General features: G+C 37.3%; 1 protein-coding gene across 1 annotated transcript; it reads left to right on the forward strand.

The window, feature by feature from the left end:
• Nucleotides 1-1,036: 1,036 nt before the first annotated feature.
• LOC120448591 lies at nucleotides 1,037-2,347 on the forward strand. Its single transcript, XM_039630674.2, has one exon. The coding sequence runs from the start codon at nucleotides 1,137-1,139 to the stop codon at nucleotides 1,467-1,469; it is 333 nt and encodes a 110-aa protein (XP_039486608.1). The 5' UTR covers nucleotides 1,037-1,136; the 3' UTR covers nucleotides 1,470-2,347.
• The last annotated feature ends 10,045 nt before the right edge of the window (nucleotides 2,348-12,392 follow it).

Genomic DNA, 12,392 nt, shown 5'->3' on the forward strand with positions numbered 1-12,392 from the left:
CAAACCCATTTTACTCTGTGGGTAACAAAATAAGTTTTTCGACGGCGAGTGCATTATATTTTGGACTTACGGCGAGAAGTTGATTATGTTGATTTGTGGAATTGGTTTGGCGGGGCACTCAACAGACACTCCTTTTCACTATAAAATATTCCTGGCATGTGGTTCACAAAATGCTTACCGATTGTTCTTGGGGTCATACGGAGTTGTAGGACAAGAAATTGATTATCTTAAGATTTATAAAAAAAGGCATATAAAGAATTTAAAGTCTTATACAGCATTGCTCTCAATTGTAACAATTGTATTCAGAAATTGAGACAATTAAAGGTGCATAGTAACTCAAGGCAAACAAACAAGAAAAAAACAGAAAAAAGCAACCGGAAATTGGTCAAGGTCACGCCTAAGCCAAGGCAAGAAAAGTAAAGAAAAGTCAAAGCAAAATCTCACATCGAATTTTGGTATAAGCAATCCGACGACTTCCCCTTTGCTGTTCGAAAATTTAGAAATTAAAATAAGCATATGCTGGCTATAAAAACAAGTAATTTTAATATAGTACTCTGCTCTCTTTCTGTTATAACATAATGGTTTTTGCTAAAAATAACAAATTATAGCTTATCCAGTTTCACTTTATTAAAATAAAGTATTTCCCCTCAAATTTGTATTGTTTCGTGTTCGAAAACTTTCCTGTCCTAGTTCGAAAAACGTAGGAAAGGCCACAGCACTTGGAACCACCCCCTGAAAATTCGAACTTCAAACGTAACGTAAGGGCAAGAAACGTAACGTTAAAACGTATGTAACATGCCACAAGTGTGACTCTCTCTGCATTTCATTTGAGGAAACGTTTACTGCACGTGATGATGGTATTCATAGTCAACTCGATAGAGAGAGAGAGAGAGCGAGAGAGAGAGAGAGAGAGGTGGGAAAAAGGGAGGGAAGATGGAAAAGAGAAAGCGGGCAAAGAGGGTTGCTAATTCTCCCGCCGTTTCCCGGGTATAAATACGGGCGCCCTGCGTGCTGAGCTCCTCAGTCGAACGACAACTCGTCAAGAGTTCAGATCTGGAAAAGCAGGAAATCAACGGCCACACAACAAACAAACTTATCAAGTGCCATTTTTACGTAACATTTTGAGGGACTCAACTATGGCGATTCCATTCTTCGAAGAAGACCACGTCTCGAACTCGGAACCCATTGGCGATCAAGTGGATAGCCCCATGGCTTACTCCATAGATCCAGGACATGATCAAGTGGACTTCGAAGGTCCTCCGTCAGGACCCTCAGCAGAGGAAATCCCGCCAGCAGGAGCAACAAGTGAGCCAGTTGCGTCTCCGAGTGCCGAGGAGCAACTGTTGGCCTGGAAAATCCTGGCCATCACCATGTGCAAGGTGCTGAAGCAATTTTACCTACAGCACAAGTCATCCGGAAAATCCAGCAAACTAAAGGCCACCGTTCAAATACAACCGCAGGCGCAGTAAAAATTCCGAAGAACAAATTAAGCACCAACTAAGGCTCCTAAAAGCGCAACTTGTGATTACTTTACGTTGGTGAGAACTAGCGCAGCCCGAAAATTTCGAGAGAGAATGAGCGAGACAGTGACAGAGAAATGTGAATCAATTTCCCAAGGAAAACCCAAAAAAAAAGATTAACTTTTGATACATGTATTTTCTTTGCTGGAAATTAAGCACATAGTTTCTTATCCGTCGGGATACAACCAAATTTAAAACTTTGGATAAGCGCAAATGTGATAAATAATTTTGCTAAAAAAATTTACAGTCCAAGTATTTGTTTAGTAAACTTATTTAAGTTAGTTCTACTTGTTTAACGGAATAAGTTAGGTTTCTCGTAGGAGGTCGGCCCAGTGCAAAAAAATGAAAGAAAAATCCGAACAAATATTGGAAAATGGTCTGAAAAGATAAAAACAAAATTTTTTAAGCAGCAGCTAGTTTTCAAACCAACTTAGTTGATAAGCCAAACTATTCTATATTCTATAACTACAAATAGTTACAACTTTTTTACAAACAACTCTCTTGGTGTCTATTTATGGGGAAAATTTAAAAGATTCAACTTCCTAGTTAGAGTGCTTCTTAAACTTAGCGAATATTTATGGAAATATATTTTTTAAAATTAAAACATATTTTTATATTTACTTTGCCGTCGATATATAAGCTGTGTACGTGTCAATCTAGTTTATAAATCTATTCCAATAAGCAATATGTGGCTAAGAATCTATGCGGAAAAAATCGAAGATAAGACGCTCTTCGCGTAACGAGCATAAACATAGTACAAGTTCAAAGGTAGAAATATTTACACAAATAAATACTCCAAACTACACATTCTTTTAAGCAATTAAATGTAATTTAAACTAAGTAAAGCAAATGGTATGCATACAAATGAAATAAAAATATTACTAAATTGAAATGGTCGCATTTTTAATCAGTGATGGGTGCAATATTTCTAATAATTTAATTTTCAGAAGTTTTTATCTTGGTTCTTGAGTTTAACAAAACAAGCCCAAAGAATACTACATTTTATCAAGGCTGAAAAAAATCGTCTACATTAAATTCCATATATCATTTCCATAACTATTGGAGGCTAACAAGATAAAGAAAGTACTGGCTAATTCACTCAGAACTTTGATTGATACTCGTAGTCGTACTGGTCTTAATCATCGTTGATAATACTTTGCCACCTCAAAAAGAGTGTCACCTTTACCCCTCAACCAAACATTTTGAAATGGTTACGGTAGAGATCAAAGGCTTTTTTCACACAAAGGACACTGAATAATTCCTAAAATGCTCCCATTCCGTTTTTTTTTATTCAATCGATGCGAAAAAATGTCGCGTGGCGCCACCCAATGAATTCAAAATCTGCCTTTGGGCAATCTTTCAACTTTCAATTTTTAATACGCTTTGTATGGCAAATAATACTGAAAAAGGATGCTGATGCTAAGCCGCTTTTTAATTTTCCAAAATCCAAATAGAAGATTCTTATAAGCGCCGTCCACCGAAACCATCAATCAATGAACGGACGGATCCATAATAATATCAATCAGGGCAAAAACTGGCAAAGAACAAATACCATTTGCCAAATAAACTGTTCCCCAGCCCCTGAAGACGATTTTAAAATTTTTTGATATTTTTCTTCCAGGCAGATAAGCAGAAGCCAAAGGATTTCCTTTTCTATTTTTTTTGAAAATGCGCATTATGAGGACGGTTAACTGTCTGAATTCAATCAAATGTCCCCCCGGGAATTTGCACTTTTGTTTGCTCGAGCGTCCACACATGATATCGTATCCTTCATCCTTCAGCAACCCTTTCTCCGGGAGAAAGCGGTGAAAGGCTCAAGTGCATGTGTGTTTTGCGTGAGTCCAGCTGGGATTTTTATGGGGCGGAGTTAGAATGGTAAAGTGACCCGTAAACAAACAGTTTTAGATTTTTTCAGCATACGCAACAGATTTACTTGTGCGTTTTATAGGGTATGTGGAGGTGCATTTGAAGATCGAAAAATAATATTTCTTTAATTCTGCAACAAATATCATATACCAATAGAATAAATAATACAAAATGATTATGACTGATATTAAAATGAAAAATTTCTGTTACTAACAGTACTCTTCAAAGCAGAAATAGATTTCAATTAATATATAGCATAATATAAAAGAAGTTTATAAATTCAACAAAAATTCTTTTGTGCGCTCCTTAGGAAATTATTAAGTATCAAATTGTCGTTTCTATTTTAACAAAACCCCTCCTTTTAAAAATATTCTCCTTCTGCAAACAACCATATCATCAAGCATATACTTAGGTATCTGGCAATTTGAGTGCCTTTTGAGGCATTTTTAACTTAATTGAATGTACACAAACTTACTAAGCAAATCAATTGCTTTTCCTTATTTTTCCGCTGCTGTCCCGAGGGTAAGTAATGTTTGCAGAACTCAAAGGGAACTCGAAAATATATAAAACAAGATTATTAAAAATATATTAGAGTTGCCTTAGCCCTAATGCAAGGGGGCAATGGTGGTTCACTTATTTTTACTGCCAGCTCCGTTGGTTTTTATTTAGGAACGTGCTCAAGTGCAGATTCATTGCAATTTGGTTGTTCTTCGGGCTGGATTTGTGGTCATCATTAGTGTGCTTTATTAAGTGTAAATAGAAGTAGCAACTCTGGCTGGGTAGCTTTAAGCGCAAAGACTTTAATCCCCCTCTCTCAAGGTCGCCCTTTGTGCAAAAACTGCATATGTTGCATAATTGAGCACGTTTCGCTTGGAATTGCATATGCTGAACGAGAAAAACACGAATGAAAAATCCAGGGGACCCAGAATCGGTGCCAATTTGCTTACATCTTTTGTTTATGTTACGCAAAGGGTTGAATGAGCAAATCTGGGTCAAGGTGAAGATGCATTCCAGAGTGCACTCAGCCAACATAAATTGAAAGTAAGACTCCAACTTGTTTTTTGGTATGACGCTGCAGCTGCAGCTTGTTTTTTTCATGGGGGAAGTCGGCATGTGTGTCAATGGCTTCTTAGCAAGTTTGAGAGGGAAATTCAAAGAACTTTCCGTAAATATAAGTGTATGCAAAAGCAAAGACTTTAGAATAATATTTTAATGTCTTCGGCAAAAGTGTATATGGCGTTCTTCACAAATCGTCCAAAGTTATAATAATAAGTTACCAAAACGTTGATGAAATAAAAATGTTGATTCCACAACACACAAATTTAAAGGTTACTCTTTTGTAAATGTTACGTTTGATTTTGTTGAATAAAATCTATGTAAGCCCGATATAATCAATTTCTTTTTGTGGTCCAAGTTCTAATACTAAAATATATATTTTCCTGGACTCTATCGCCTAATTGCCTAGATTGTTTACAACAATATAAACTCAACTGCATATAAGCATTTTATTTTTATATATATAAATTTGTTTAAAAACTCTTCGGGCTTAAAAATGTCAATGAAAGCCAAGTCCTCAGGAGCTACCCACTTTGCCACCCACTTCCGTTCGATTTCAAGGACCGACGTGGGTTGCACTTCATCATTACAATTAATACAGAAAGTGCAGCAGATCAAAGTGCGAATGCAAAGTGGGCGGAGGTGGGCGGAAAATGGGGAAAGCGCGGACAAAAGGCGCGAAAGACAAAAGGCGGCGACAGTCAAAAGGCAAAAACAACAACCACAAGTTGTTGTTGCCATTGCCATGTCAAAGGTAATGACAGAAGCCAAACAATTGAAAAGTTGTAACAAACAGCAGACAGCGAAGCAAATGGAGACAGGAGCGAGGGACCAGCGGAGGGAAAAACAATGAGATTTCGTTAGCTTGGCATCAGAAGTAAAAAAAATACCTGCGTATATAAAAAAAAATGCTTGAAAAATCACAGAAATATGGCAAGGAATTGTCAAAGCCAAAAAGAAGTAGGGATACAGATGTATAAAAAAGTTGGCAAGCAATTTTCTAGCAATATACTTTCCGCTGTTGACCGAACTTTTCACGCGTTTTTGATGTTTCCCCTTTGCAAAAGTGCAAAAATAACAAGGAAAAATGGCGTAGAAATATTTAATGAGGCCAAAGTGCAAAAGGAGCTTGTAAAAACCAAGCCAGCCAACAAAAATCTAATTTAATAATCAAATAAAATGCTGGTCAAGAGAGCGGTCTCTGGGGAAAGAAAAAATGAAAATGGTAAAGCAGGAAACAGAGCTATGCAAATGCCGCAGATAAAGAGAAAAAATGCGATTCGCATAACTTGAGCGATTTGACAAATTTACGAGTGAGTTTAGCGGACTAATCATAAGAGATATCTTTTACCCTCTTTAAAACCCCCACAGGCCAGAATCAACACAAAATGGGGTGGTGTTGGGAGAAAAGCTAGCGATGAGCTGGGATGACAACGCTTCTGCTTTTTTTATGCCGCCAGCTCTGTTTTTCCTTCGGGAAATACTCTCTAATGGAATGGGTCACACTCGTTGGTTAATATTATAAAATATTTATTAAAAATATTTAAGCTTGCTATAATATAATTGTAGAAAATAATTACTCTTAAATTAATTATAAGAAAATATGTTTATAAAAAATATTTATTTCAGTTGAATAAATATTTTCATTAGATACTCGAGTTGCTGTTCAAATATAAAAGGATATATTCCAAAGTCACTTTTAAGCGATTGCCCGCTTCTCTTTATCGTCATATTTTTTTCAGCTTTTATTTAGTATAGACATAAAAAGTCGCCGAGAAAAGGAAAATCTCTTGCACATAATTTTAATGTTTATCGTCTTTTATTGTCAAACAAATTATTTTTGATATTTCTGCTGCAGGCGATGCTGCCGCCTCCCCTCGATTTTCTATCAGGTGATTCCGTCTGGGAAATGATTCAGCTGCTGGGGGTATCCAAGGCGATTGGGAACACACATATCTTGTAATTTGATTAGCATGTGGCAGCACCGGGAAAAAGGAAAATGCGAGCGAGAGGAGTCCAAAGAATAATAATCATAAAGAAAATCCAGGAACGACATGCTGATCTCTATCGGGCGAAAGTCAAAACAATTTAATGCATGAATAAAAAATAATTTCCTTGTGAAGACATCCTGCTGCGGAGTTTTATTGGATTTCTGGCCAAAACTACGTTCATATGTGTGCTTGGCAGTGGCGACCCAAAGGACCCAACCCAAGAAGAGTCCTGCCATTCTCTTATCTTCTGGATTTACCGCCCCCTTTTCATGTCTTCATGTCGTAATACGTACATGTTTTATTATTTACCCAACATTAAAAGAAAGTTTGGAAAAAAATCAGCAAGCACACACGCTGTCATTTTGCATATGAATTAAAACGCCATAAATTAGCAAAGAGCGCCTTTGCCAATTGAACTGTTCGTCCTTTTAAGGGACGAGGGAAGGATGTCGCACAGGAAGCTTTTGTTTGCCTTGCTAATGCTTCAAAGTCTCGCCGGTTGCCGTGGATTAATTCAAAGCCGAATGGAAAACGGAAAATGAAAAACGGAATCAAAAGCAGCAGCTGAGCTGATTTGTTATTTATGATGTTTTCCTAATGATTCTCCAATTTTCGTTTAGAATTTGTAAATGGAGTTTGGGAAGTTCTTTCAAAAGTAATTTGTAATGGAGTCAATTTATATTAAGTTCAGCTTAAATAGTTAAGAGATAAGTACCACGGACTTTAAAGATTCACTCAACTTTAATAATGCACTTAAATCAATTGAATCGAATGCATTTAATACTCATCCCTTAAAAAAGCCGACATAAATTAGTTAGTGCAGTGCATTGGCGATGGCTACGACCCAAATCCGACTTAATACGCTTCGCTTAATTGTTTACAGCATTAACGCAAAAACCTCAGCAAATCCAATAAACAGTTCCCAGTCCCTCCGCACCTCCGCACCGAAATCAGGATCTAGCGACCGGGTGGACAGGCCATCAATATTACATCACAACATGGCATCACATAACACGCAGTCAGACCAAAATCGCGGCGACAGGATATGCGAGTATCCTGGCTGAGGAGAGTGCGGATATGGATGCCAGGATGCCAGGATGGGCAGGGGGGTGCGATGCTGATGATTCGGTGGCAAACATTAATCAGCGAATTATCAATGCAAATAATTTTCAACACGCCTGAATGCGATATCAATCAACGGACATCGCTTCCGCTGCAATAACCAGCGAGGACAACCAACCAACAACATCGCCATCGTGCCAAATACATACATTTATGTATGTACTATATGCACACCGAACATCCCAGTCTGGGGCACTTAACACACAATTAAGTGCAAATAATTGCGAGCGCTGCATATAAATGATTTGTTTAAGCCAACATGACGTGGGATAAATCACCCAGCATCTTCATTTTGGCACAGTGGGGCAAAACGAACGATGGTCGAAGCAGTTTGAAGTAAATAGATGTTGAAGCATTAGATCGATATCAATGTGGCGTGAATAAATGTAATTAAATAAAAGTTTTTCATTTATTTTCAATAAGCACAGTTGAATATTAGATACGAATGTCATTGAACTGCATTAGAATGTACTTGTTGGTCACTGTTCCAGCGAAAAGGTCTACTACGAATAATGAATTTGAATATTGCAGCGGATGCATCGAAATGACCAGAGAAGTAAGACCGTGGAAATGGGACTTAAGACCCATGATTTCGCCACTCCTCCCCTTCAAATCGGCTGTTGAGGCGCTTAATTAGTATAATCCGCGTTGAAATTATTCAAGTGTGCACTGTGAAATGCAATAAGGGGTGTGGCAGATCAGAGGGACTTCGGAAGGGGAAAATCGGAAGTGGGTGTGCTAGTTAGTCCTCATGGCAACGCATGTGTGTGCCAGCTTCGTCCTGATTATGATAAGATTGGCAAAGCTGCATAAATTTAATGACTGCAATTAAGCGAAGCGCCAAAGTTTTCGCAAGAAGTCTTATCAGAGGGACAGCAGCATGAGCAGGGAATTCCTGCACAGTGCCTGCGAAAAGTACATGGCATAATTGAATACTATTAGCCAACTTAATGCGCATTTCATTGGGCCATGCGACTCACAATTAACCCTTTCCTTGCGAATGTGTTCTTTAAAACTTACATTTTTTAGTTTCAGGAGGACTTCAAAAATTACACATGTATATGTATATTTAAGGTTATTTTCATTACCCAAGTAAACTCGATTTGTTTTGGTATATATGTAGGTTAGGTTAGGTTATAAATATTGTAAGAATATGAAACTTAATGTAATTCAAATAATATAAATCAAATAATTAGTTTTGGTAAGGAGAGCCAAAATAGGCAATTAAATCTAGATTCGAATATATTTTTAGATGTAATATATGTATATACAATAATATAATATGTATTGTTTTATACGTCGCTACCAAGGGTTAAAAATGAAGTCGATTTGCATATGGACGAAGAACATGCATGTAAGTGTCATTAAATATGCAAATTGCAAAATAAATACACGAGCGAGACGATATGAAAAACAATTTGGTCCAAATGAGATTTATGGGGTCCAGTTCGCAGGGAATAAAAGAAAAATGTGTAAAGTGCACTTAAGCAGTCGAAAGGATTGCTTCCTGCTTTTCCCAATCCCTCCTGCAAATTCTTCCTTCTGCGGTCACTTTGTGTGAATCACTGGCGACGCCGAGTCTCCATCTTGCCACCGCCCTCTGGTTTTCCCAGGAAACCGTAATGGAGTTTTCATTCAAATTATTTTCGGTCCAGCTCTGGGAAAATGCACCGATAGCCAAGGAGGCAGTAAATTGCCTGAATTGATGTTCTCCTTCCTGTTTTGGGTATTCTCTCTGCCAACTCTCTTTAGTGCCGAGTGCTACTTTTCTTTTTGGCCAAAAGCTCACATATTGTCCTGTATAAATCAGCAGCGGAGGCGGCGTTCCTGCCAAATAAAATTTCTTTAAACGTAAAGAGGGGCAAAAATAGAATTATCGATGCAACGAAGTTGCTAGTTGTTTTGAACCTCAAAAAACTGAATTTTTCCAGAACATTTCAAGTGATAAATAAAACAAATATAAGGTAACTTACTGAAGTGAATGTGTAACATTAAATAGAAGGAAATAATAATAATATATTAAACATTTAATTTTGGGAACATTATTTTTAAAAATTTGTGCTTATATATTTTTGCTCACTGGAAAAGTGTCTGAAGTAACCTCTAAAACACTATCTAAAGCACATTTGCCACACAAAATTTGGCAACCACATGGCTCACATTTCATGTTCAGGAAAACTCACATAATATATGCGTGCACTCACCCAATCACACTCTTTTACAGACACGAGTCCCGAACAATGCAAAATGTTACACATAAAAATTCTTTTCGCACTTTGTGCATCATTAATTGCGATATTTATGATCCGAACCCCAAAACCAAAGGAGTCAGAAACCCTGCGACATTTTCTATGTAAATTTGTGATCCTTTTATTGAGCTGTACGTACGTGCTGAAGGTGTCAGCAAAACTAAAGGACCCACGACCAACTGCACTAAGAAAAATATAGTGAAAACCTAATAGATCATGGATTCAAAACTAATTGATTTCTGTAGTTCCAAATAAAATAAAGAGTTCTGATAAAATATAATAACATGTATACAATATATTCCTATTAAAGAAAAACAACATTTAATTGTAAAAGTTTTTCAGAAAAATTTTAGAAAAGGTATTCTGATTTAATAAGTATATAACTTATTTTTTTAAGTGCACATATATCGCTGTCGTCGTGCGGAGGCGAATGGAAAAATGCGGCTCGGGAGCGTTTGTTGTTTCAATTTCGTATAAACATGTAAATAATTTCCAGCTGATTGCGCAGATTCGTTGCGGGCTTGATTTTTATTATTGCATCCTTTGTTCCCTCTCGCTCACTCCCAGTGGTGCTGTCTCGTTTCCGCTTGAAGGGCAGCAGCAGAATGCATAACGAATTTTGAATTGCAGATCCTTTTTTTGGTCTTGCTGCCGCTTTGCATTTTCCTTTGGGTGCGTTGTTCGCGCTTTTGTTTTCAATTTGCAATAAGTCTGTCAATTGGCGAATTAATAAACTGGAAAATTCAGCACAATCGGGACAGATTGGAAAAGTCATTTAGTAAACTGAGGGTAAGCAAACTTCATTTCCATCAGCCAGCATATGAGTCGGGAATTTAATTTGCTCTGCTTGGGGTTTAGTAAATCGAAGTCAAGTTCTATACTCGTATGATGGAGATAGATCATTTAACATTGGGAAATATAAATACAGTAGATAAATTAATGTTTACTTTAAATTCAGCTTAAAAGCTTAGCATTCAAGCTAATTTAAAAACTGTAAAAGATTTTCCTGACTTCCGAACTCTCACCTCATTATGTAAATTTGCAGAAAATTAGTCATCCCATTGCTATTTTATGATGTCAAGTTGTAAAATTTTAAAAACTGTCAGCGGGCACGGAAAATTAGCCAGATCCTGTCCTTTGCTAAAATTATGCAAATTCGCAAATTTTACGACTGGAGCAAGGAAAAATGAGCCTTTGCTAAACAATTTTACGACTTTCCAATAGGCAAATTTGCGACTTTCCCTAATTAGCTATATAGACTGAGGACACGCGAATGGAATCGTAAAATTGGAGGCACGTGCAGGGCCAGGGTATTTTTTTACCATCTGTCCGCTTGGAAAATGAAAAGGGCCACGTCATAAATGCTGTGCGACAGAAAAGTTCATAAATATGACTTTAAAGTTAAATGAAATGATTAGTGACGCTTGAGTGCGAAATTTTTGCATCTCTCATTTGGCTGCAGGCGCGATAAAAATGCAATAAAATACGCGACTGGCAATAAAAAATAAAATTCACTTTGATTTTTACAGGGTTGACGAGCTGTTGACGGAGTGGAAAAATCGATGTAAACGGGTTTGTAAAAATATGGGAAAGTAAAAAGATAGGGGCCACTATTTTGCATGCAAGGGTGCGATTTCGGAGGTTGCTTTTTTGTACATTTTTTAGGATAAAGGAATACAAGCAAACTGTTTTGTAACAACTGACGTGGAAATGCAAACATATTGTTATAGATTTTTAAATAAAGGTTTTAGATTTTAGGGGCTTAAAGTTTTACTTCAAAAAACATAAGTAAAATCTAAGTTGAAAGCTAAGTGTTTTAGAACAAAGAAAAATGAATGCTTATTATAAATAATAAATGGAAAATTGTATGGTATTAGCAAGATATAACTACTAAGTCAACAGAAAAAAAATAATTGGAATCAAAAGTAAAGAGAAATGAAGTACGTTCCCTACGTGTCCTAAATTTCCTGCGGCATTTCAAAATGTCCTGCACCAAATTGGTTTGCCCCCCTATACAACAAAGCCACTAACTAGCTAGTATCGAAAACAATTCCCCCCAACATAATTTGACATAATTTATGCAACGCTCGGCCAGTTAATCAAATTGCAGAGTGCTGGAAAAATTCCTTTGGAGGCATGCACCCATGCAGCGGTCGAGGGAAATTGCAATCAAATCAGCTGCCGGTCCGCAGGCCAATCTAATTCAATTTTCAAAGCAAATTCGTGTCATGCCCCGCACACAACAGCGAAATAAACACAAATAGAGCGTCACGCGCTGCAAAGCCGAAATTAAATTCCCCCAGAGTGAAAGGAAGAAAGAAAATGCCACGAATAGACACCATGGCACATGTGGCCAAAAAAGCGACCGCTCTTGTTGGTCAATTCTGGCTTAGACAACGGAAGTAGAGGCGACGGAACAGGCGACCAGCAGCAGGTGCCAAAACTGACGCCTGCAAAAATTGTTGGTCAAACCACTCGCACAAAGGCCAGCTATGATGGCACAAAAAACACGTTCCAAATACATCGTTTTATTGCGACTGAAACATACCTAGCTCTTTTGATATGCCTCTGTAAAGTATATCATTAAT

This window comes from Drosophila santomea, chromosome 3L, assembly GCF_016746245.2.
Source record: "Drosophila santomea strain STO CAGO 1482 chromosome 3L, Prin_Dsan_1.1, whole genome shotgun sequence".
In the NCBI taxonomy this organism is placed as follows: Eukaryota; Metazoa; Arthropoda; class Insecta; order Diptera; family Drosophilidae; genus Drosophila; species Drosophila santomea.

What these genes read in the sequence shown, in the direction of transcription:
- LOC120448591 (XM_039630674.2), top strand. Translation starts at nt 1,137, where the DNA reads ATGGCGATTCCATTCTTCGAAGAAGACCACGTCTCGAACTCGGAACCC.